This window comes from Oryctolagus cuniculus, chromosome 2, assembly GCF_964237555.1.
Source record: "Oryctolagus cuniculus chromosome 2, mOryCun1.1, whole genome shotgun sequence".
In the NCBI taxonomy this organism is placed as follows: Eukaryota; Metazoa; Chordata; class Mammalia; order Lagomorpha; family Leporidae; genus Oryctolagus; species Oryctolagus cuniculus.
The window spans coordinates 1,212,946-1,237,480 of NC_091433.1; the positions used below are offsets into that span (position 1 = coordinate 1,212,946).

The window sequence follows — 24,535 nt, forward strand, 5'->3', positions numbered from 1 at the left end:
CAGGGCCTGGGTTCAAGTCCCAGCTCCAGATCACAGCTCCAGCTGCCTGCTAACGCGCTGGCTCCAGGCGCTGGGCTCCTGCCACCCAGCTGCGGGGCCTGGGCTGGGTTCTTTGCTGCTGGCTTTGCCCAGCTCAGGCTGCTGTGGGCATCTGGGGGTGACTCAGCAGGCAGGGGCTCTGCCTTTCTCTCTGTGTCTTTCAAATAAATAAACACATTCTAAAATTTGAATCAATGAATAACAAAGCATTGCAGCAGTGCTAACCCGGTTTCCTGTGACTGTGCCTTTATCCGGACAGTCCGCACAGGTGTCACTGCCTGAGGGTTTGGGGATGAGGTCATCCTTGGCTGAGGGAGGCCCTGGTCTAACCACGGTGTCCTCTGACTCGGGCACGCAGAGCCCAGAGCCACTGAGGGTGCAGGGACCGGCCGGAGGCCCAGGAGCTGGGAGCCGTGGAGCCTGCAGCAGCCCTCCCGTGCCAGGGCGGGGAGAGAGGTGACTGTTGTCGCCAGCCACCCAGGATCCTCTTCAGACGTGGACCTCCCCGGGAAGGCTGAGGACAGAGGCGCCAGGGTGGGACTGGGGCTCCGGAACAGCTCAGAGTTCCTGCTGGAGTGCTGGGCCCTGGGGACGGTACAAGGAGCAGCGGGTCTGTGGTGGCTTCTCCTCCCCGCGTGTACACGTAGAAGCTACACACATGCACACGCGCACACACAAGAACACACGCACACACAAGCACACACACACATGGAGCAGCCTCCCAGCCCTCTGCAGACCTGCGCTGCCAGGGATACCCCGCGTGGCACTCCTTCACCTGGAAGCCACACACACACACACACACACACACACACACACGTTAGGTAGGAAGTCAGGTATGAGCTTATGTGTGCGTGACAAAGGCCTAAGGAGACATTTGGGTCCAGCATCTGCATCTCAAAGTCATCCCAATAACGTCTGCATCCTGCCCTGCCCCTTCTACCGGGTAACCTGCCAGGTGGGGGTCCTCGTCCCTTCTGCCTGATAACCTTCCAGGTGCAGCCCAGTATCTGCACTTTAAACGCACCCTGCCCCTTCTACCCATAACCATCCTTCCTCTAAGGCTCCTCTAAGGCGGGGGAAGCCAAGTCAGGCTTCCCCCTGTCTGATAACTTCAGGGGGAAAACTCAGATAGGAGTTTTTCTATTTACATCCAAAAAGTCTTTTGTTCCAAGAGGAGCAGAGGTGGGGAGGCAAGACCTATCTCCTTAAACCCCTCCCTGGCCTCAACCAGACGGTGGCTTAGCCCTCTGCCTCGATGCTGAGCCGCCCACCTGGCTGCCCAGGTGTACTCTCTCCACTCAACCATGTAACCCCCCCCCCCATCCAGGCGACTGGGCTCTCTCTCCCAGGTCCTGTCTGGAGAGGTGCCCATCCGTCCTTACGGATGTCCCTGCCCTAATAAACCTTGCTATTTTACCTCCCACTACTCTCTGTCTCACGCCTGAATTCTTTCTTGTGCGAAGATGAGAACCCTGCCATTCACCAGTAACACACGCACACGTGCACACACACACACACACGCATGCACACGGAGCAGCCTCCCAGGCCTCTGCAGACCTGCGCTGGAAGGGGTACCCCAAGTGGCACTCCTTCCCGGGCAGCAGAGACGTCTCACGGCTGTTCTGGTGCCGCAGGTCGAGTGCCTGGGACCAAGCCCCACCTCCGCCTCGGATCCAGCTCCCTGCTAATGCGCAGCCTCAGTGCCTGGCCCTGCACCCACGTGACAGACCCAGAAGGAGCTCCTGGCTCCTGGTTTTGGCCTGGCCAGCCCAGGTCTTAGGGGCCTTTGAAGAGTGAACCAGCAGTTCTTTCTCTCTCTCTCTCTCTCTGCCTTTCAAATAAATAGAAATAAATAATAAAAGCACTTTTAAGAAATCTATGGGATGGGGCCAGCGCTGTGGCATAGCAGGTAAAGCCTCCGCCTGCAGTACTGGCATCCCATATGGGCGCTGGTTTGAGTCCCAGCTGATCCAGGTCTCTGCTATGCCTGAGAAAGCAGTGGAAGATGGCCCAGGTCCTTGGGTCCCTACACTCACGTGAGAGACCTGGAAGAAGCCTCTGGCTCCTGGCTTTAGATCGGCACAGCTCTGGCCATTGTGGCCAACTGGGAAGTGAACCAGCAGATGGAAGACCTCTCTCTGTCTCTGTCTCTGCCTCTGCCCCACCCCTCTGTAACTCGTCTTTCAAATAAATAAATAAATCTTTTTAAAAAAATCTATGGGAAATGCATATTATGAAAAACTTATGCATGGGTTTCAAATTTTTCTGCACCAAAACACGTTTTCCATGAACTCATTGGAGTCCCGTCCATGGATCAGAGAGGCAGCGCTGGACGCGCACGGGCCCTGCAGGTGGCAGAGGGGCCCCTCCAGATGCCACCCTCGGAATGGAGTTGAGCCAGGTCAGTCTAGGGAAATGGAGGCGGCCAGAGGGACCAGCATCAGGGAGGCGCAGGACCAAGCACAGGTGGGCAGCCTGGAGCCAGGCCAGGACAGCAGATCGTGGCCAGCGGCCAGCAAGAGGGTGCTCCGGGCAGCTTGGCCAGGCCCTCAGGGAGGGAGCAGAGCCTGAGGGAGCCCCCTCCCTGCAGTACCTCCTGCTGCCAGCTCTCTGCGCCCCCATCCTCCAGGGCCCTGGGCAGCTCAAGAGGTGCCCAGGTCAGTCCTTTTGCCTCCAGCTCTGCCCCAGGACTGTGAGTTTTCTGTGAGGGGTGACTTGGGTAGACTCAGGTGGCCTCACTCCCTGGGCATGGCCTTCGGTCACTCCTTCACCTACCCCAGGCCCCGAGACCCTGCCTTCCCGGCCAGAGTGGCCATGGTCACCAGCCTGGGGGACACAGATATCTGGAGCATCACCAAGGCCTGGGGCATCCAGGAAGCCCAGGGGTCTGAACCGGCTTTCAGCAGGGGCTGAGGACCCGCCCCAGAGGGGCCGAGCAGGGCCGGGGCCTCCTCCCATGGGGCCATGTCCCACAATGCTTGGTGTTTACTTTTCCTGTCAACCATTTCAAAGAAAGCCTGGGCTCAGGAAAGATCTTTTATCTCTCTCTTTTTTTTTTAAAGATTTTATCTATTTGAGAGGTAGAGATGCAGACAGAGAGAGGGAAAGACAGAGAGAGAGGTCTTCCATCTGCTGGTTTACTCCTCAAATGGCCGCAACGGCCAGAGCTGGGCGGATCCGAAGCCAGGAGCTACGAGCTTCCTCCAGGTCTCCCAGTTGAGTGCAGGGGCCCAAGCACTTGGGTCATCTGCTGCTACTTTCCCAGGCCACAGCAGAGAGCTGGATTGGACGTGGAGCAGCTGGGATTTGAACCGGCACCCGTTTGGGATGCTGGCACAGCACCGGCCCCAAGATCTGTTATCTTAAGGTGGCTGACGAAATTAGAAACCCAACGGGTTCTGAGTGGTTCAGTGGGGGCCTCCCGTCCACACTGGCCCCGGGGACCCCAGCAGAGGTGTCCCCCATGCTCCCTTCCGGAGACCGGCCACACCTGGCCTGTGTGCGGCCAAAAATGTGTTCAGATTCTATCAACTTTACACGTAAAAGTAAGCACACAGCCACGCGTGTGACAGGCAAACAGTGCTGTGGCTGGTGCCCGGCAGGCCCCAGGTGGAGACTCGATGCCTGGACACGGCCGTGGCAGGAGGGGGCCGGGGGGCACTGGGGTAGTTCCCGGGGGGGCGGGGGGCACTGGGGTAGTTCCCGGGGGGGCGGGGTGGCACTGGGGTAGTGCCCGGGGGGGTGCGGGCAGCACTGGGGTAGTGCCGGGGGGGGCCCGGGGGGCACTGGGTTAGTTCCCAGCTGAGCAAGGTGGGGGCAGACAGCACTGGGGTAGTTCCCAGGAGAGCGGGGGGGGGGGGCGGGCGGCACTGGGGTAGTTCCCAGGAGAACGGGCTGTGGCAGAGCAGGCACCGGCGCCCCCACCCCAGCTTCCCCCCAGGCGTGGAGCCCTGTGAGGCCTTCACCAGAGCCCCACGGATGCCGTGAGCGTCCAGAACCGTGACACAGAGAAGCCCCTCCCGATGACCGCCCGCAGCTGTTCCGTGACTGCCACAGAAAATGAAGACAGAGCAGGCGGGCATCTTAGGACTTCTCGGCAAGGCAGCAGTGCCGCGACGCAGTCCTGACTCGGCTTTCCTCACTGAGCCCGGCTTCGTGGGAGGCGTCCCAGCTCTGCTGCCCGCCCCGGCACCCTGGCATGGGCCAGATGCGGGCGGCAGGCCTGGCTGCGTCGTGGCCAACGTGACCACCCCCGTCCCTCTGGCCTTTCCTCTGTCCAGCTGCTGTGGGCCCGCTTGTGCCCCAGCCCCTGGCAGATGCACCCAGATTCCAGCTGTGAGGGTGTTACGGGCCCCCGTGGCTGCAGCAGGTGCTCGTGGCTGCTCTCCCGGCAGGTGGGCAGCACTTGTGCCCCATGCCACCGCCAGCCTAGCGTGCGGCACACCTTGGTGTCTTTGCCAGTCAAGTAGGTGAGAATGTGCTTGGCGTGGTTATAGCCAGCGCTCCCTTGCATCTCCACCAGTTTTGGAACTGTCTTTCCTTTTCACGCCGCCTGCTTGGGCCTGCATCCATGAGGAACCTGTGCTTGGCTGTGCCAGGATCTAGGAAACCAGTGGCCCAAAGAATTTAGAGGTGACTTTGTGCGTAAAGAAGCAGTCTGCCAGGGCTGGCCCTGTGGCCTAGGGGGTAAAGCCGCCGCCTGCAGTGCCAGCATCCCATATGGGCGCCAGTTCCAGTCCCGGCTGCTCCGCTTCCCATCCAGCTCCCTGCTGTGGCCTGGGAAAGCAGTGGAAGATGGCCCAAGTGCTTGGGCCCCTGCACCCGCGTGGGAGACCCAGGAGAAGCTCCTGGCTCCTGGCTTCGGATCAGCACAGCTCCAGCCATTGCGGCCAACTGGGGAGTGAACCAGCAGATGGAAGACCTCTCTCTCTGTCTCTCCTTCTCTCTGTGTGTAACTCTGACTTTCAAATACATAAATAAATCTTTAATTAAAAAAAAAAAAAAGCAGTCTGCCGCCCAGAGAACGTTAGGCAGCTGGGGGTGCCAGTAGGAACTCATCCCACTTCCTCTCTGCTCAGCCACCCGTAGCATGAACCTTCGCCTCATAGTCACTAAACGGCTGCCCACCCTCTAGCCCTGCATCCAGAACTCGGGTGAGGGGAGAGGAAAGAAAGGCCAACAGCACAAGGCAAGTGCCGGCTGAATCCGCCTTCCTTTCGAAGAGCCATGGCTAGCGGTTTGGCGTTACAGCTCCTTGGTTACCATTGCCACGTGGCTGTCAGCCAGGGGAGTTGGGGGCTGTGGCTTCAGCCCAGCACGCTGCCATCCCCGGGAGGGGAGGGGAGGGGAGGGGAGGGGAGGGGAGGGGAGGGGGTGTCGCGTGGCACCCAGAGCCTCAGCTTCCTCTGACTGCTTTTCTTTGCTGATTGTTTGTTTGTTTGCTTATTTATTTACTTGAAAGGCAGAGTCAGAGAAAGAGGGAGAATCTTCCATCCACTGGTTCACTCCCCGGTTAGCCGCAACAGCCGGGGCTGGGCCAGGCGAGGCCGGGCGCTTCCCCTGGGTCTCCCACATGGGCCTTTGCCCACTTCTCTGGCTGACTGTCTCCGCGTCTCTGACTGGAGGCGTTACCAATGGAGCTGCAGATCCTGTGCTGTGGGCAGGTGGCTCCACCCGGCCCCGCCGAACCCTAACCCGGGGTCCCAGCAGACAAGCTCGTTCCTGGGAACGCGGGTGGACTCCTGCCCGGGGGAGGAGGCTGTAGTGACGGTGGAGGCCTCCAGGCCGCCGTGGCCGCCCTCACGGTGGCTGGCCAAGACAGTGCCACACACAGTAACGGGGGCTCAGGACCAGGGTCCCGCTAGCCTCCTCACCACCTCCTGCAGGGACGCGCCCAGAGCCTCCCAGGCGGGACGCCTCACGTCCTGGGGCTGCCAGCCCAGCACCAGTGCCCTGACTTTCCCGGTGGTGAGGACCTGGCCGTGGGCCCGGCCTGGGCATGGACACAGCTGTCACTCACTGGCCCCCAGCGCATGCTGGCAGATCCAGCCCACTCAGGCTGCAGGCGCTCGCTTGCACGTAATCAGCAGGCCCTTGTTCTGGAAGGTTCTGAGGGACGTGACTGCTCTGGGTGCTGGGCTGGGAAGCAGAGTGAGGAGGGGGCAGAGGAGAGGCTGGGGGGGCAGCCCTGGGTGTGGGGCTTTGGGAGCGAGGAGCGAGGCGTCCCGGTCACTGGGCTGGACGCAGCCTTGAAGCTGGGAGAAGCGTGGGCAGAGAACGAGCTGGGAGTTGAGCCGAGACCCTCTGCGGTGTCGGGGGGAGGGGAACCTACAGCCAGGCCGACAGGGGCCGCCTTCCAGCAGGAGCCGGGCAGCCAGCCCGGCTCTGTGTGGCAGGTCCTGGCACTGCAGAGACACAGCCGCCGGGCGCTCAGGACTGTGTCCTGGGAGGCTCAGCGCCTGCCCGGCACCTCCACTCTCCTGGTGGTGGTCTCCTGGCACAGCTCCGACCGCGGCCGCAACGCAGAGGGGCGAGGCGTGCGGAAGACGGTCTCAGCCTCCTGGCCCCTGTGGTGCGGGGAAGGCAGCGGGGACGCCGCCATCTGCCCAGACAGAATGCTCCTGGTCACACAGGTGGAAGCTGGCTCCAGGTCACTCAGGCTTTCTCACTGCCCTGCTGTGTTTCAAGTCTGAAAACAATGGAAGGGAAAGACGGGGGCGGGGTCGTGGCCCAGCAGGTGGGGCTGCCACTGAATCGCATATAGGGGTGCTGGTTCCTCTGCTTCTGACCCAACTCCCTGCTGATGCACCCGGGGAGGGAGGCAGCAGATGAGGCCCAAGTGCTCGGGCCTGCACCTACGCGGGGACCCAGATGGAGTTCGGGTTCCTGGCTCTGGCCTGGCCCAGCCCCAGCTGTTGCAGCCGTTTGGGGAGTGAACCAGCAATTGAAGATTCTCTCTCTCTCTCTTTCTCTCTCTATCTGTAACTGCCTTTCAAATAAATAAATCTTTTAAAAAAGAAGTTTTACTTGTTTATTATTATTTATTTGAAAGGCAGAGCAACAGAGAGAGGAAGGGAGAGACAGACAGACAGAGAGCACTTCTTTCTTTTTTTTTTTTTTTTTTTGACAGGAAGAGTGGACAGTGAGAGAGAGAGACAGAGAGAAAGGTCTTCCTTTGCCGTTGGTTCAGCCTCCAGTGGCCACCGCAGCCGGTGCACCGCGCTGATCCGATGGCAGGAGCCAGGTGCTTCTCCTGGTCTCCCATGGGGTGCAGGGCCCAAGGACCTGGGCCATCCTCCACTGCACTCCCTGGCCACAGCAGAGAGCTGGCCTAGAAGAGGGGCAACCGGGACAGAATCCGGCGCCCCGACCGGGACTAGAACCCGGTGTGCCGGCGCTGCTAGGCGGAGGATTAACCTAGTGAGCCGCGGCGCCGGCCCCAGAGAGCACTTCTGTCTGCCTGGTTCACTCTGCAAATACACCCGCCAGGGCTGGACCAGCCCGAAGCCAGGAGGTCAGAACTCAATCCGGGTCCCCCGTGTGGGTGCTAAGGACCCAAGTACTTAAGCCACCACCTGCTGCCTCCTGGGTGCACATCAGGAAGCTGGGTGAGAAGCAGCACGAGGACTTGAACCCCGGCACTCGGAGATGGGATGTGGGAGCCCCAAGCCACCCCGCCCCACGTCCGCCCCCCGGCTCTGAGCTCTGCGTTTGTCAGTGCAGACACCCAGGAAGGCACTGGACACGTCCAGAAAGGACCAACTTGCTGAAGGAAAACCGTTAGCCGTTTCTAAGTTGCCGTGGAAGTGGCCCTTGCCGATTCAGGAAGTCGTGCGTGGAGAAACAGCACACCGGGCAGAGGCACCCGGCGCCCACGGAGCCGCCCACGCCCAGTGTGTCCACCTCGCCTGCGCTGACCGCCTTGTCCCCTCCTCGGGGGCTCTCCAGGAGCACCTGTGGAGGGCGCGCCGTGCCCGTGGCAGCACCGAGGAACCACCCGGCGTTCCGGCGCCCTAGCAGCTGGGGCATGAATGTCCTCTGCTTCCTGGACGGCTCCCTTGATTCCTGGAGGAGCAAATGCAGGGTCCCTGGGACCTGTCTCCACACTGCTTCTGGAAAGGGCTCCGCAGCCGCCTGTCCCACCCAGCCTCCCCCCTGCCGTGCGGGCAACCCTGCATGTTCTCAAAAACCTAGTTCCTGGGGCCAGCGCCATGGCTCACTTGGTTAATCCTCCACCTGCGGTGCCAGCATCCCATATGGGCGCCGGGTTCTAGTCCCGGCTGCCCCTCTTCCAGGCCAGCTCTCTGCTGTGGCCCGGGAGGGCAGTGGAGGATGGCCCAAGTGCTTGGGCCCCTGCAACCACATGGGAGACCAGGATCGCTGCAGCTCCGGCCGTAGCAGCCATTTGGGGAGTGAACCAATGGAAGGAAGACCTTTCTTTCTGTCTCTCTGTCACACTGTCTAACTCTGTCAAATAAATTAAGAAAAAAAAAGAAAAAAACAACCTAGTTCCTTTGCAATGCTCCACCTGCAGAGCCGGTGACTTGTTCCAATGAAGCAATGAGGTCATGCACGGGTTTCAAACACCAGAATGTGCCTCCGGTCATTGGGGACATCAGCGCCTGCAGCGCCAGCTCGCTGGACCCCAAGGGGACAAAACCGCTCCTGCGAGATGCTGATTCCCATCTTGCTCCCCCACCCCCCACCCTGCCATATTTTTTTTTTTTTTTTGACAGGCAGAGTGGACAGTGAGAGAGAGACAGAGAGAAAGGTCTTCCTTTGCCGTTGGTTCACCCTCCAATGGCCACCGCGGCCGGCGCGCCGCGCTGATCCGATGGCAGGAGCCAGGAGCCAGGTGCTTTTCCTGGTCTCCCATGGGGTGCAGGGCCCAAGCACCTGGGCCATCCTCCACTGCACTCCCTGGCCACAGCAGAGGGCTGGCCTGGAAGAGGAGCAACCGGGACAGAATCCGGCGCCCCGACCGGGACTAGAACCCGGTGTGCCGGCGCCGCAAGGCGGAGGATTAGCCTAGTGAGCCGCGGCGCCGGCCTGCCATATTTTTTTTAAGAAACAAAGAGAGGGAGAGCTCCCACCAGCTAGTTCACTCTGCAAACGGCCAGGCCTGGGCCAGTGTGTCCAGAACTCAACCCAGGTCTCCCAGGCTGTTGGCTGCAGGAGCCCAGTCCCCTGCGCTCTCCCCATCATCTCCCAGGGTTTGCATTCTGGATCCAGAGCTGGGATTCAGATCCAGGCTAGGCCCAACATCCACTCCCATCCTGCTTTCAGACGGACGTTTTCCTTGTTTGCACTTGCATCTTTTCAGATATTTTTTAACCCATTTGTGTAAAAACCTTTATATGCACTCAGGTTTAAGAATTATTATGGGGGCCAGCAGTGTAGTGTGGTGTGTGGAGCCGTCACCTGCGACACCAGAATCCCATAGGTGCACAAGTTCAAGTCCCGGCTGCTCCACTTCTTATCCAGCTCCCTGCTAACACCCTGGGAAGGCAACAGAGGATGTCCCAAGTCCTTGGGCCCTGCACCCACGTGGGAGACCCGGAAAAGGCTCCTGGCTCCTGGCTTCAGCCTGGCTCAGCCCCAGCAGATGGAGGATCTCTCTCTCTCTCTCTCTCTCTTTCTTTCTCTCTCTCTCTCTCTCTCTCTTTCTCTCTCTCTCTCTCTCTCTCTTTCTCTCCCTTTCTCTCTCTCTCTCTGGAATATATCTGGAAATATATCTTCAAAAAATATTATGACAAAATACACATGACAAATCTATTTTCTTTTAAAGATTTTGTTTTGTTTATTTTGAAAATCAGAGAAACAGGGACAGACACAGAGATAGAGATCTTCCATCTGCTGATTCATTCCCCTAAGTGGCTGCAATGGCCGGGCCAGGCAGAAGCCAGGAGCCAGGAGCTTCTTCCAGGTCTCCCATGCAGGTGCAGGGGCCCAAGCACTTGGGACATCTTCTACTGCTTTCCCAGGCCACAGCAGAGAGCTGGATGGGAAGTGGAGCAGCCAGGACACAAACACTCCTATGGGATGCTGGTGTCACAGGTAGGGGCTTTACTCGCTACACCAAACACGGCCCAAATCTACTGCCGCAACCATTCCCAAGTGTGCCGTTTATAAGTGGATCACGTAACTCTGTCCCCGTTAGCCACAACCTCTCATCCCTTCTCCCGCCCTCCAGCCCGGTTCTCACCTAAGTGCACCCGCACGTCTGTGCTCCCCATCCCCTCTCTGCCCCCCAGCCCTGTTCTCACCTAACTGCACCTGCATGACCTCTGTGTTCTTAAATGCTTTCTGTCGGCTCATGGTTTTGTGGGTTCACCTCCTCTGTCCACTCACCCGGTGGTCACCAGCCTGAGAGAACCATGGGGCCGCCTCGGGCCCATTCCGATGTTGCAGTCCAGGGGCGGGGGCCCTGCTAACTGCCCCTTCCCAGCCCTGGGGGGCCTGTCCCCTGCTTGGCCCTGCTCTCCTCTTGGTCCGTTCCGGCAGTCCCTGGCCGTTTCTCTTCCAGGCTGTGAGCCCGCAGAAGCAGGCCTTTGTTCTGGAGCTCCTGTCCGGGTGTCTGGAGTACCAGAAGCTACTGACCGTCGTGGTGGACGCCTTCTACGTGCGGGCTGGCCGGCTCTGCCTGTGGGCCGACTACAGCCTCTTCGAGGGTACGTGCACATCCCACACCCCCGGCAGCTGTGCCTGCTGCCCTCCCACCAGTGAGAAGTGGCCGATGGGTGTGGCTTGGGCCTGGGGAGTCCAGCCCCCGTGTTTCTGCAGCAGCCCCTCCCTGGCTGCCCGTGCGTTTGGGGCCAGGGTGGGTGTGTTTCTCACCCCCCAGACAGGAGCATGGAGACTTCAGGTCCACTGTCCCAGGCTCACGGCAGAAAGACCTCGGCTCTGCTGTCCCTGTCCAGAGACTCTGGCCCCTGAGGGAGGCCTGGCCTGGCTGAGGCTGCATGCAGCCTGGGTGGAGGGAGGCAGCGGCCGAGCCCTGGCTTCCTGAACTTTAACCCCGACGCTACAGTGGGCTGATCCCGGGCAGACCCAATATGAGACATCTGTGCCCGGGCCTCCTGCTTGGGTTCGACCGACACCTGCCCACAGGGTGCCATTTCATTGGCAGGGTGGCCACTGGGGACAAGACTGGACTGCAGGGGAGGTGGGTCCAGCTCTGGGACGCTGCCAGGGAGGAGAGGCGCCCTATGCCAGGTCCAGAGCTGGGCTCGTGCGCAGTCCCTGGCCGCCCAGCCTGGGTTGTGTGGCCTGCAGCACGTCTGGGCCCCCCAGCAGGGGCCTGAGCGCAGCCTGCCGTGCTGAGGGCTCCTCGTCCAGGCTCATCCCGTTCCGATCGGCTTGGGGCCATTTCAGCTTCTCAGAATGGAACAAAAATCCAAAACGATCTCATTTTCAGCCCCGGGGACGTTTGGGATTCCCGATTTCTCTCGTTTCTCAGATGAAATCATATCTGGGAAGTGCTTTGAAGCCACAGGCGCCCTGCACGTGTGAGACAGTGAGCACAAGCTGCCATGCTCCCTGCAGGGGCGGGGCCCTGGCCTGTGGCTCCACTGCCTCCCCAGGGCACCTGCGAAGCCCCCGCAGACTCTCCCCAAGATCCAAGGGCGGGCTCCGTGGAGGAGGCGGTGCCGGCCTCCTCGCCGTGCCAGCCCCGTCTTGTCTCCCCAGTGACCTGCTACCTGGCCACCTTCCAGCTGGAGGAGCTTGGCTTCCCACTCTTCTGTGACATCATCAGGGCCCAGCCCGTGGACAAGATGCGCAAGGTGAACGCCCCACACCTGCCTCCCCCCTTCCAGGGCGGCGAGAGACCGGGAGCACGAGGTCTGTCTTGCCCCGGGCCCCCCTCTCTGCTTCGTTTTGACAAAAGAGACTCTGGTGGGTTTATGCTGTGACACCCTTCCACGTGAGGTTTCTGTCCTGGGGGATTTTTCCTTTTTTATTTTGATTTTTTCCCCATTTTGTTTGAAAGAGGGGAGAAGACGGCAGGAGAAAGAGAGAGAGAGAGAGAGAGAGAGAGAGAGAGAGAGAGAGGGAGAGGGATGGAGGGGGAGAGAGAGAGCACACTTCCATCCCCTGGTGCACCCCCCAAAGGCCTAGAAGAGCCAGGGCTGTGCCAGACCAAAGCCAGGAACTCAGTAGAGTCTCCCACGTGGGCGGCAGGGACCCGGGGACTTGAGCCATCACCTGCTGCCTCCTGGGTGCGCAGGAGCAGGAAGGTGCATCAGAAGTGCACACTGTGCCCAGTGCCCGCCAACTCCAGGGAGAGCTGATGCCACTTCCCCTCTGTGCGGGCGGGTGCTGACCTCCCGCGACCTCCGACTGCGTTTTGGAGCCTCCCAGACCCAACCTTAGGTGCAGCAGAGTGTCCCCTTGCCCAGGTACCCACGCAGCGTCAGAGCCCAGGGAAGGGTCCTGGCGGGGCTGAGGGGAGCCTACAGGAGCTCACAACTCCGTCTGCCTGGGGCCACTCTGTGGGCAGCTGGGCGGGCTGACCACAGTGTATTGCCAAGGCTGCTGCTCCCTGCCCGCTCGCGTCCGCTGCGTCCAGGAGCTCCCAGTGCTTGGTCCTCACAGTGACCGCATGGCAGCTCCCATGCGGTACTCAGCGCGATGGAGGGTGTGGGGGGGGGGGCACCGAGAGGTCATGTGACTTGCCAGAGGCCACACAGCCCGTGAGGAGCACAAACAGCTGCCCCTCCTTGCTCCGTTCGGAGAGGGGACGTTGCCACCAGGACCCTTCTCTGGAGGGGACGGGGAGCCCCAGGCCCAGGAGTGCTCGGGGCCTCTTGGAAGGAAGCGGCCAGCTCTGGAGGGGCTGCTCGCGTCCCGGGGAGATGGGAGGGACTTGGAGCAGCAGCGCCCGCCGGGGCCACAGTCCAGAGTTCCAGGACCAGGGCCCACGCAGGCCCGTGGCCCGCGGACAGGTGCGGGGAGCAGAAGCACTGCTTTCCCTTCTCCTTAGGGAACTCACCGTCAGCATTCACGTGGTTGCTTTAAGCAGCGGGCTTGTTTTTCATGGAAAAGAAGCACATTTTCTGAGAGACGCCTTGGGGCCGACTCAAGGCCGGCTTCCCCGAGCTCAGAGCGGCTTGCGCTGGTTCGTGCTCAGCTGCCGCCGTAAATTCTTCATAACTGTTGAGCAAGGGCCCTGATTCTGCAGGTGTGGAGCCGCCCGACCGACGGTGACCCGCAGAGCCCCAGAACGCTGGCCCGGGACAGAGTGCCCAGGGCTTGCCGCGGGCTCACAGGACGGCGGGGCGCTGGCCACACTCGGCACCGGGGTTAGCATGGCGCGCCTGGCACAGGCACCTGGGCGAGGACCCATCTGACGGCTGCTGGGAGGAGATTCCTGGAAGTGCAGGAGCGGGTGGCAGCCCTACGGGGCCCCCCTCCCAGCCCCAAGCCCCAGGTGCCCCGGGCAAGGCCAGGCTCCCTAGGGAGTAGGTTCCTCTGCCTGCCTCCCACTCCAGGAAGAGACTGGCACAGGACGCTGTCCCAAAGCCTCTGCAAGGAAGCCCCGCCACCCACACCCCGGCACGTCAGGCAGCCTGGGCCCGTGACCTTCACAGGAGCCAGGGCCAACCCCCGGGGGGTGGTCCTGCCTATGAGGAACCCCCAACTGACATGCTGCCGGCAGAGGGCTGTCCCAGACCACCCCCACTGCAGGTCCGTGTGGCCTCCTGGCCATGGTGGTGGAGGCAGCAGCCCAGCTGGGACGCGCGCACGCGTGTGTGTGTGTGTGTGAGAGAGAGAGAGAGAGAGAGAGAGAGAGAGAGAGCTGGGACATGTGTGTTGTGTGTGTATGAGAGCTGTGTGTTGTGTGTGTGTGTGAGCTGTGTGTGCGCATGATCTGTTTGTGTATAAGCTGGGATGTGTGTTGTGTGCGTATGTGTGTGTGTGAGAGAGAGAGAGAAAGAGAGCTGGGACATGTGTACTGTGTGTGTATGAGAGAGCTGGGACATGTGTGTTGTGTGTGTATGAGAGCTGTGTGTGTGAGCTGTGTGTGTGTGATCTGGGACATGTACATGTGTGTGAGAGCTGGCACATGTGTGCTGTGTGTGTGATCTGGGACATGTGTGCTGTGTGTGTATCAGCTGGGACATGTGAGTGTGTGTGTGAGAGAGTGAGAGCTGGGAGGTGTGTGTGTGTGTGTGTGTGTGAGAGAGAGAGCTGGAAGGTGTGTGTGTGTGTGAGAGAGAGCTGAGATGTGTGTGTGTGTGTGAGAGAGAGAGAGCTGAGATGTATTTGTGTGTGCTGTGAGAGAGAATGAGAGCTGGGAGGTGTGTGTGTGCTGTGAGAGAGAGAGAGTGAGAGCTGAAATATGTGTGTGTGTGCTGTGCGTGAGCTGGGACATGTGTGCTGCGTGTGTGTGAGCTGAGATGTGTGTGTGTGAGAGAGAGAGAGTGAGCTGGGACGTGTGTGTGTGCCGGGGCAGGGATGCAGGGTTTGGTGAGGCAGAGATGTGAAGGGGGTGGGGCAGGAGGAAGGTAAGGACCCCAGGGGAGCAGGGGAGGCTGGAAGAGGCCACAGGGTGGGTGAGGGCGGGTGGCCGAGGGCAGAGGGGGCTGGTGACTGGAGAGGGGTGTGGAGGCCCTGGGGAGGCTGCGGGGGTGGGGCACTCTGCCTGCTGCTGCCCCCTCGCTAGACAGCTTTACCTCCCAAGGCCCAGGACCAGGGTGAGCTGCGGGGACCCAGACCCAGGGGCCGTGTTTCCTGTCTCACCATGAGTCTGCCTGGGGGAGAGTGGTGCGGGGTGCTGGGCTCTCAGGACCTCAGGCCCGGATGCAGGGGTCTCCAGTGACACCCTTGCTGGACAAAGCCCTGTAAGCTGGTCATATTTTCAGCTTCTGGGACCCCTGCACCTAGAGCTCCCAGGGACGTGGGCTCTGCCTGGTGAGTTAACAGGTCCTGCGTCTGCTGGAGCCCAGTCCGGGAGGCCAGGACCCAGGAGCCTGGAAACAGCCTGCGAGCCCCCAGGGCCAGGCTCTGCCCAGGCCAGGGCCCAGACCCCCACTGCCAGGGGCCAGGCAGACATGCTCCCCCCCCCCCAGGGAGGGCGGGACCCCCAGCTCTCTACCCAGACCTGTCCGCAGACCACGCCCTGGGCAAGGACGGAGTTGGGTTCATTCTTGGGATTCTAGGTCCAGCACAACTTGCCCAGAGGAGGCGTGGGTCCTTCCAGGTCCTGGGAAGCTGGGCTGGGGAGGGGCGGAGCCCCTGCCCCACCCAGACTGTCCCGAGAGATGGGGCTTCTTCCCTACCACACGCGCGCAGCAGCGACCCTGAGCCGAACTGCCCCCCGCCCAGACTTTCCCCACTGAGGGGCCCCGGGGGCTTCGCCAGCTTGGGGGTCTGGGCCAAGGCTCCGGCCTCCCTGACAGCCCCTACCCTCCCTCAGTTCCTCGGGTTCTTCTTCAACCCCGTAAACCTGTGTTCCTGGATCAAGGACGAGTGGAGCCTCATTTACGAGACAAACTACGTGAAGGAGAACTGGATCGACCCCCTGATGAGGTGGGAGACACGGGGGCCTCGGTGGGCACGGGACCTCCCAGCCCCCCTCCCTGATCACAGCAGCTCTGAGGGTCTGTAGTCACCGTGTGGGAGGGAGAGGGCTACAGAAGCCCTGTGTCCAGACTGGGGGGCGGCCACGGCCTTGGGCAGAGGGGCCGGCTGTGGTCCAGCATTCTGGCTCCCTCCATGCTGGGTTTCAGGGCCAGCCTGGACCAGAGGCCGTGAGCTTCTTCCCTGGAACCCACCCACTCTGCCTCTCTGTGGACCCCAAGAAGGGTGGGTGTAGGGCAGGGGCCGCCTGAGCAGCCAGCAGTTCAGCTGTGGTGGGTTCCAGCCTAAATCTAGTGACCCCCTGCCCTGCTCCCAGGCCTTCCCTGCCTCCGCCCAGGGTCAGCATCCCCGCTTCATCCCCCCTTGGCCTCGTGGCTCCGATAGCACAGGGGTCACCTTGCCTCCAGGGGTCAGCAGAGAGGCCAGTGGGTTCCAGCTGTGAGCGGGAGGCCTGGCAGGGCAGGGGAGCTGCACTGCACCAAGGGACGTCCGCAGCAGGGGCCAGCACGCCACTGCAGTCGGGCTAAGCCTGCACAACAGCGGGCATGGCCCTGCTGGCCCACCTCCCCGATGACCAGGCTGGACCTACTGCCTGTCCACAGGATGCCCGCAGGGCCATGGCCTGCAATGCTGCCTCTGGGCAGCTGCCCAGTCAGGTTCTGCAGCTTCCTATGCGGGATTCCCTGCGTCCCATCCCATACCTCCTGCCCCAAAGGCGGGAACACAGGGCCAGCCCTAAGGTGGCCTTCCCACCTCAGGGTGGCTATGTGAGGCAGGAGCTCTGCAAGTCGTACCGCCCCCTCCCTCTCCCCCTCCCCAGATGGCTCCCTGCAATGGACGCCGCCCTTGCCCTGCCCGACCCCCCAGCTGCCTCACCACCTGCTGCCCTCCGGAGCGCTCCTGGCCTTCGATGGCTCCCTCTCCCCACCCCCGCCCTCCTTCGCCAGTGCTGTCTGCTCTGGCCCAGACTAGCTCCAAGTCCCAGCGGCTGCTCGTCCCCAAACCCCCCCCTCCTGCAGCAGCGATGTCCCCGTCCCTCTGCGCCTCAGTTTCCCCACCTGTACAAGAGGGACACTGAGAGTGGTGCTGCAGGGTGTGGCTGGCACGGTGCCCCGAGCAGGAGGCCCACCCGAGGTAGACACCACGCTCGGGGCCTGAGAGGCTCTCCATGTCTGCCCTCAAGATGGCAACCGAAGGTCCAGGAGCTGATCAGCCAGCTGGAGGGAGTGTCGGCATGTCAAGTCCCCCTTCTGAAGTCCAAGGCTAAGGCCACAGAGCCCAAGGAATTCAACCTGACCGTCCCCAGGCCCCGCGCCATCCCAGTGCCGGAGCCAGTCCCCAGCTTGGCCAAGATGAAAGCAGTGAGTGCAGGCGTGTAGCTGGGTGGGTGGGTCGATAAGTGGGCGGGTGCGTGGTTGGGTGGGTGGATAATCAGCTGGATGGATAGGTGGATGGGTGGGTGAATGGTGGATGGATGGTTAGGTGGGTGGGTGGATAGTTAGGTGGGTGGGTTGGTACATGGGTAGGTGGATGGATGGATGATTAGGTGGGTAAATGGGTAGATGGGTGGTTGGGTGGGTAGATAATTGGGTGGGTGGGTGGATAGGTGGGTGGGTGGGTTGGTGTGTGGGTGGATGGATGGATGGTTAGGTGGGTAAGTGGGTAGATGGGTGGTTGGGAGGGTAGGTAATTACTTGGGTGGATAGGAGGGTGGGTGGTCGATGGGGACCTGTTGCTGAGCAACCCCACAGTTACCCCATCTGCAGCTCCTTCAGCCAGGAGCCTAGGCCACTGACCTCGGCCGGCTATCGTCCTCATAACCCCCCCCCCCCCGCCGACACAGGTGCCCCGGAGCACCTACCAGGTGCCCAAGGAGCAGCAGCAGCTGGAGATGATCAAGAGAGACAACCGCCGCAGGGCCGAGGTGAGCCGGGAGCCCCTGGAAGGAGGGAGCAGCCGGTCGGCGGTTGCCCGGGGCAGCCCAGGACCCGTGTGCTGCCGCTCAGGAGCTGCTGCTGAAGGCGAACCTGGAGGAGCTGCGGTGCGCGATGCCCAGGGCCCGCGGGGAGAAGCCGGCACAGGTGCGCCTGGCCCCCCATCCCAAGGCCAGTCTCAGTGGTGACCACACAAACGTCCCTCCCCACACGGGGCCCCCGGAATGGGGGACTGCACCTCGCAGAGCGAGCCTCGGCCAGGGGATCCGGGTCCTCCGCATGTCCCCTTCTCTCTGAGCCCTGAGTTCTCCTGTAGGGAAACCCAGGTGTCTGCCCACACGCCAAGCAGGGAGCAGGCGGAGGAATCGCTGGTCTGATGGGCGACGCTCCCTCAGGGGCTCAGAGGGGCCCCTCCCCAGCTGCGGGGCAGGTCCAGGGTCAGGCACCTGCTAACAGCAGGTCCGAGGCTGGGGGTCTAAATGGCTGAGTTCCCCCACAGTGGCCTCTCAGCAGGCGCTGTCCACACCGTGGCTGGTGGTGTGGTGTCCACCTCCTGGGTGCTTGTCAACGGGGCAGCAGGAGATGGGGCAGGGGCAGACGGGTTCAGAGAGCAGCCCTGTGGGGGGCACTGGAAAGATGGGTGCTGAGCCCTGAGGCCAGGCCATCCTGTGTGGGGACCCCCGCCCCCCCCAAAGGCCCTGCACCGTGCAGCACCAAGCAAGGGGGCTTGGCCAGGCACTGGGGGAGAGATGCTGCCGGGGCAGGCGGGGCTGGGTGGGAGGACGGGGGAGCAGGGTGGTCTCCCAGGGCTCGCTGAGCCAACACCCAGCTGTGCTTGGGGGCACCTGTGGGTACGCCAAGCTGCAGCCTCTGCCCTGGTTTCTGCAGGAATGCAAGAAGCAGCTGCAACCCCAGATCCCACCTCGAATTCGAAAGACTCCAAAGCTGACCTTCTACATGGTGAGGGGTGCACCTGGCCACGCAGCCCCTCTCCCTGGCACCCACCCCTCCCCACCTGTCCTGCTCCCAGAGGCAGACGGCCCAGAGACCCCCAAGGACTGCCACACCCTTGCGGCCGAGGAAGCACCTGGGCAGGAGGGCAGGAGGTCACTTGCTGCTCCTGTGTGCGGCCGCCCCAGCCAGCCCTCCCCTCCCACCACAGCCGGACAACGCCCCCGTCAAGCTGAACACCGCAGCCATCCTGCGGGAAGGGGCCTTATACCAGCGGCAGGTGGAGCGAGAGCTGCAAAGGTGAGCGCGCAGGTCTGAGGCTCCCCTCGGCCCCGCCTTCACAGAGGGAGCCCCGGGGGCTGGGGGCTGGGGGCTGGGTGGGTGGCTCCGCAGAGAGCGCCTAGGAGATACTGAGGAAGGAAGCAACTTGGAGCCCAGCCGCCCCCACTGGCCGCTCACCAGCGGGGCAAGTGTGGTTCAGCTCTGATGCCGTGCACCCAGACCCCACATCGAGGGCTCTGTCCCCAAGACCCTCCCCACAAGACACCAGTTGTGGGGAGCAGCCCAGACTGGACTGAGTTACTGGAATTAAGACTTATTCTATGCATCTGCTCTCCCACAATATGGCTCTGGGAGAGAAGTAAACAGCTTCTACACAGCTGCCTCCAGTTCAACCAATAAACTGTGGGACCTGCTCCTGATTGGAGGAGAGCAGCATACTTGGCGTGTGGGTGGCGGAGTTGGGATTGGTGGAAGAGGACTATAAAGGAGGAGAGAGACGACATGCACCAGAAACATCTAAGAGGAACATCTAAGGGGAACACCTGTGCAGCCCCTGAGAGAGCCGGCCGGCGGTGTGCCGCTCTCCTGCGGAAGTGGGGAATGTGGCAGGGGGAACCGCCCTTCCACGGAGGTGGAAGGGATAGTAGCCAACCCGGGAAGAACCAGCAGCAAACCCGGGGAGGGCCGAGCAGACGAAAGAACAGCGCAGGGTCCTGTGTCGTTCCTCCATGAAGAGGGGGAGCGACATAATGGTGCCGTGACTCGGATAGGAAACCTGACTCGGATAGGAAACCTAGAACGGATAAGGAAACTTAGGAGGGAAGAAATGACTCGGATAGGAAACTTAGGAGGGAAGAAACGGGAAGAAGTGGAAAATACCGGAGAGAGAGACTAGCGAAGAGCCTAGGGGAAAGCCAGACGAGAAAGGTGCCGGAAGAAGCTATTGAAAGCCTAGGCATAGACTCGGATATGGACTGTGGGAAAGAAGTTAGGATTGACAGCGAAAGTGAAAGCTTTCATAGACTCGGATGCGGACTATGGCGGGGAAGCTAGGAGACTGAAAGCGAAAGTGAAACCTGGAGGAGGCTTGGACTCGGATACGGACTGTGGGGAGAAGCCAGGAGAAATGAGAGGAATATTGTTGGAAGAAAACTTAAGGAAACATACCGGGTAGAGAGAAATGTTAGGGAGGATGAAGCCGCGAGTGCAGGCCGAGGCGGAGATATAAGCCACCTTGGAATTCTTCAAGTCACCCCGGGGAGCAAGAGGCGAAGATCTGGAACCAGAGGCAGAGACGTGGGCCGCCAGGATTCGCCAGGTTAGTCCGGGGAACTTGGACTGAATGCCGGTGGTGGCGGAAACATTCGCGGAAGCCGCCGCGTGCAGAGAGAGCACGGGGCGTTGGCGCAAGGCCGTGGTGCGGGCGCGAAGTGCGTGGAGACCGCGGAGCGTGCGCGCAGAGCCGGGAACCCGCCGGCGGGGCGAGGCGCCGGGAAGCCGCGCAGAGCCGTGAAGCTGCCGCGGGGCGAGGCGCCGGGAAGCCGCGCAAAGCCGGGAAGCCGCGCAGATCGGAGAAGCGCGGGCTGAAGCGGCTCAGAGCCGGGAAGCCGCCGAGAAGCAGTCTCGGGGCGGGCACCGGAAAGCTGCAGGGATAAGAGAAATAGAAGTTTAGAAGCAAAGTGAGAGAAATAGGAATGCTGGAAGATAGAAGTAAAATGGGAGAAATAGGAATGCCCGGAGATAGAGAAATAGAGAAATAGAAAGGCCTCCCCTCAACATGGCAATGAGAGAGCTTGGATTCGGTCTGCCTGATTAAGTGAGGCGATGAGCACCTGCGGCGGCTAGCAGCTTATGCGCCGCAGGTCACCGAAGACAGGCACGAATTAACATCAATAAGGCCTCCCCACAACACTGCTATGTGAGAGCTTGGATTCGGTCTGCCTGATTAAGGCGGTAAGCACCAGCAGGCAGCTCGACCAGAGTATGAGCTGCAGGTCACTGAAGATAGGCACGAACCAACACTAATAAGTCTCCCCCACAATACGGCAATGAGAAGGCTTGGATTCGGTTTGCCTGATTGTTAGGGCTTGTAAGCCCCTGCAGGCAGAGCAGAGCATGCGCTGCAGGGCACCGAATACAGGCACACATCAGCGCCTAAAAACCTCCTCACAACATGGCGAAGAGAGGACCCGGATTCGGTTTGCCTGATTGATAGGACTTGTAAGAACCTGTGGCAACTCTAGCAAGCAGAGCAGAGTGTGTGCTATGGGGCACCGAAGACAGGTGCGTATCAACGCCAAAAATAAAAAGAAAGGGGGATCTGTGGGGAGCAGCCCAGACTGGACTGAGTTACTGGAATTAAGACTTATTCTATGCATCTGCTCTCCCACAATATGGCTCTGGGAGAGAAGTAAACAGCTTCTACACAGCTGCCTCCAGTTCAACCAATAAACTGTGGGACCTGCTCCTGATTGGAGGAGAGCAGCGTACTTGGCGTGTGGGTGGCGGAGTTGGGATTGGTGGAAGAGGACTATAAAGGAGGAGAGAGACGACATGCACCAGGAACATCTAAGAGGAACATCTAAGGGGAACACCTGTGCAGCCCCTGAGAGAGCCGGCCGGCGGTGTGCCGCTCCCCTGCGGAAGTGGGGAATGTGGCAGGGGGAACCGCCCTTCCACGGAGGTGGAAGGGACGGTGGCCAGCCCGGGAAGAACCAGCAGCAAACCCGGGGAGGGCCGAGCAGACGAAAGAACAGTGCAGGGTCCTGTGTCGTTCCTCCATGAAGAGGGGGAGCGACAACCAGTCACAACCCCAGACGGGTTTCCTGTGCTACAAACCGGGGTTCCCGCAGCCCTGCCCAGGGCACCTCTAACTCAGGGGGCTCCCAGAACCCAGGGAAACGGGTTGGCTGACTTATCGTCAGTGCCCTCCCAAGGAGTCCAGAGGAGCAGAGGCATGGTGGAGGTGGCGGGGAGGGGCACGGAGCCGGTTCTGTGGGTTCTGATTACCCAGTCACCACCGATGACTTCTGACTTCGTCTGCCAGGGTGAGCAGTGTTCAGCCCCGCCCCTCCCGGAGGGTGGGCGGCGGGGGGGGGGTGAAGCGGGATTCCCAGCCCTCTGCTCGCACCTCGGTCCTTGGTGGCCAGCCCCACCCTGGAGCCACGGGGGCTGCTTTCCCTCAGTCGTCTCCCTAGGGTAGTAAAAGGCATTGTCACTTTCTGGCTCAAGTAACTGAGCCTCTGCCACCCAGATGGGAGACCTGGATTGAGTTCCTGCCTCAATCCAGACCATTTCGGGCTTAACCGGCCAGTGGAAGCTTTCTCTCTCCCCCCGTCTGTCTCTCAAAAAAAAAAAAAAAAAATCTTTTTTAACCATCACTGTGAAGATTCCAAGATTTTAGGAGCTAAGTGCCAAGAAACCAAATACGTATCTCACAACCTCGTTCCACTCCTGCTTCAGACAATCCCCCCATCAGAAGGCACTGCCCGCTCCCAGAAGCCCACTCAGTCCAGTCGGCGTCGTACCTGTGAGGCCCCCGGGTGCGCAGCCCTAGCAGGCGCTGGCTCTGAGCTCTCTGGCACTGATTACGTGACCCACATACTCGTTCCTTTACACCCAGATTTTTCCACCTATTTGGGGGACGGTGCTGGTCTACACTGCAGGTGGCTTTGCTGGTGTAGCCCACTCCGCTCAGATAGCAACAGAACCCTGAGCAGCCGGGGTGGAGGCACGGCCACCCCTTGAGGGCTCGGGCAAGTCCGTGGGGCTGCACAGTCCCGGCCCCTCGCTTCCAGCGCCTGTCCGTCTTCCTGGTCCTGTGGCCGCAGCAGCCGGTGGGGGAAATTGAGGTGATGCAGGAAGGAAGAAAAACCCATCATCCTTACGCGGTGCACACCTCCCTGGGCGAGAATCACACAGGCACAGAACGTGTCCTCCTTTAAGGGGCACCTCACGTGTCCCTGGGCCTGCAAACTGGCGTCCGTGGTGTGCCTGGCTGAGCCTGGACAGCCCAAACATGGGGGCTGTCTCCGTCACTCCTGAGCCGAGTTCTTCCTGGCCTTAGTCGTCCTGCACACAGGGTGGGGGCCCGTCACCTTGGCCGCCTCCGCACGCCCGGCAGTTCTCTGCTGGCCAGCTGAGGACTGTGGAGGAGGCACTGCCCAAGTGGCCAGAGAGCCGAGCAGCTCCCCACACAGCTCCAGAGTCGACCTGGGGGACAGAGGCTCCCTGGATCGCCCAGGGGGCACCGTTTCTGTTTCATTAGGGGACGTGTCTGGGTCTCACTTGGGACAGGCGCAGGGGTGTTGGTTTTGTGTCTTTCGGTCACAGGAGTGGCTTAGGAGCCGGCTGTGTTCCATAGCAAGGCACCGAGTGCCCCAAGGGGAGCTCTCCAGTCCCACGACCCCATGGCGGTTGCTGGCAGACGTCACACAGGGGTGTCGAGGGCAGACTCTGTCCCAGCCAAGCGCCAGTGTCTGTTCTACGCAGCATGGGCTCGGACAATCCCACTGGTCCCCGTTTAGTGCCCCCAGTTTATGTGGCCTGCAGGGCAGGTTTGACAGTACTACTGTTGTGGGGTTTGCGAGGCTCAGAGAGACCCCCAGCTAAACTTGGTTCAGGGTCTTGTCTTCCTACCAGTAGGAATACAACTGGGACACCCGGAGCAGGAGGCGGGATTTACTGAAAGGCCGAGGGGCAGCACACAGAGCACACACACAGGCAGGAGTGCTGGCAGCGTCCAGGAAGAGAACTGGCCACATCGGTCTGGGTCATCCTTTTATAGGTACAGGTGGTGCTCGGAGCAGGAACCGATTACAGCCCCGGGAGACAGACGTGGGGTGGGGCTGCCGTGCACGCTATGGTCGCCAGGAAGGTGTCGTGGGGTCCGGAGCGTGGTGGACAGCAAAGCCTAGCTGCATGAGGAGGAGTGGGCGTGCCACACTGTGGGCCATGGGCCCTGGGCGGTGTGTGCGGCTTGGGTGTTGTCTCTGGTGTTGGCTGCATCATCTACTTCACTGGGCCAACACTCCCCAGGGACGTGTGATGGCTGTCCCAACTGTAGCCTCCGTTCAAGCTTTACCAACAGGTTTTGGTTTAAACGTTGTTGGCACAGGCGGGTAGAGAGACAGCTCCTTTACAGAAAGCCTGCTGAGCACCTGGCGGTGTCGTCCTGTCCACGCGACACTCTGCTCTCAGGAGCTTCCTCCTCTGGTACAAAAAGCTGTGGGTCTGCAGCAGGAGGGCTGCGCTGAGGAAGCCCTGGCCCTCACGCTGATTAATCCGCCTGCCTCCAGGCCGTTGCACATGGACATCTCGTTTAGTTCTTGCCTGGTGACTTTCTAAATTTCTGCAAACTGGGGCCAACGCAGCAAACGTGTTTGGGCCTTTTAATGGTGTGGGACCAGCGGGAGCTCCCTGTGGTCCACCCATCCTTCAGTAGTGTTGTAGTAAAACCAGTTCTTTCCTGAGAGGCAGAGTCAGGAGGAGGGAACTCCACATGCTGGTTTACTTCCCCAAAATCCCAAGCAGAGGGGCCAGCGCTGTGGCGTAGCGGGGAAAGCCGCCGCCTGCAGTGCCAGCATCCCATACGGGAAAGCCCTCGGGACCAGGCCGACATCACAATGCTTCTATAGGGGACATGATGACCTCGTGAGTCATGTGCCCAGGGCCCCTAGGGGGCCGAGGGTACCTCTCCCTCAAATCAGTTTTAGCAAGGACCCTGGAGGCAGGACCAGATTGTAAGC

General features: G+C 61.0%; 1 protein-coding gene across 1 annotated transcript in view; it reads left to right on the forward strand.

Moving 5' to 3' along the window:
* CFAP99 (cilia and flagella associated protein 99) overlaps positions 1 to 24,535 on the forward strand; it is a 50,023-nt gene that overhangs the window by 15,029 nt on the left and 10,459 nt on the right. Inside the window, exons 3-10 of the mRNA XM_051836699.2 lie at positions 10,565 to 10,709; positions 11,728 to 11,822; positions 15,458 to 15,570; positions 16,805 to 16,982; positions 17,465 to 17,545; positions 17,628 to 17,702; positions 18,444 to 18,515; positions 18,718 to 18,806. Coding sequence (XP_051692659.2) covers positions 10,565 to 10,709; positions 11,728 to 11,822; positions 15,458 to 15,570; positions 16,805 to 16,982; positions 17,465 to 17,545; positions 17,628 to 17,702; positions 18,444 to 18,515; positions 18,718 to 18,806 — 848 coding nt within the window. The remainder of the gene's footprint in view (positions 1 to 10,564; positions 10,710 to 11,727; positions 11,823 to 15,457; positions 15,571 to 16,804; positions 16,983 to 17,464; positions 17,546 to 17,627; positions 17,703 to 18,443; positions 18,516 to 18,717; positions 18,807 to 24,535) is intronic.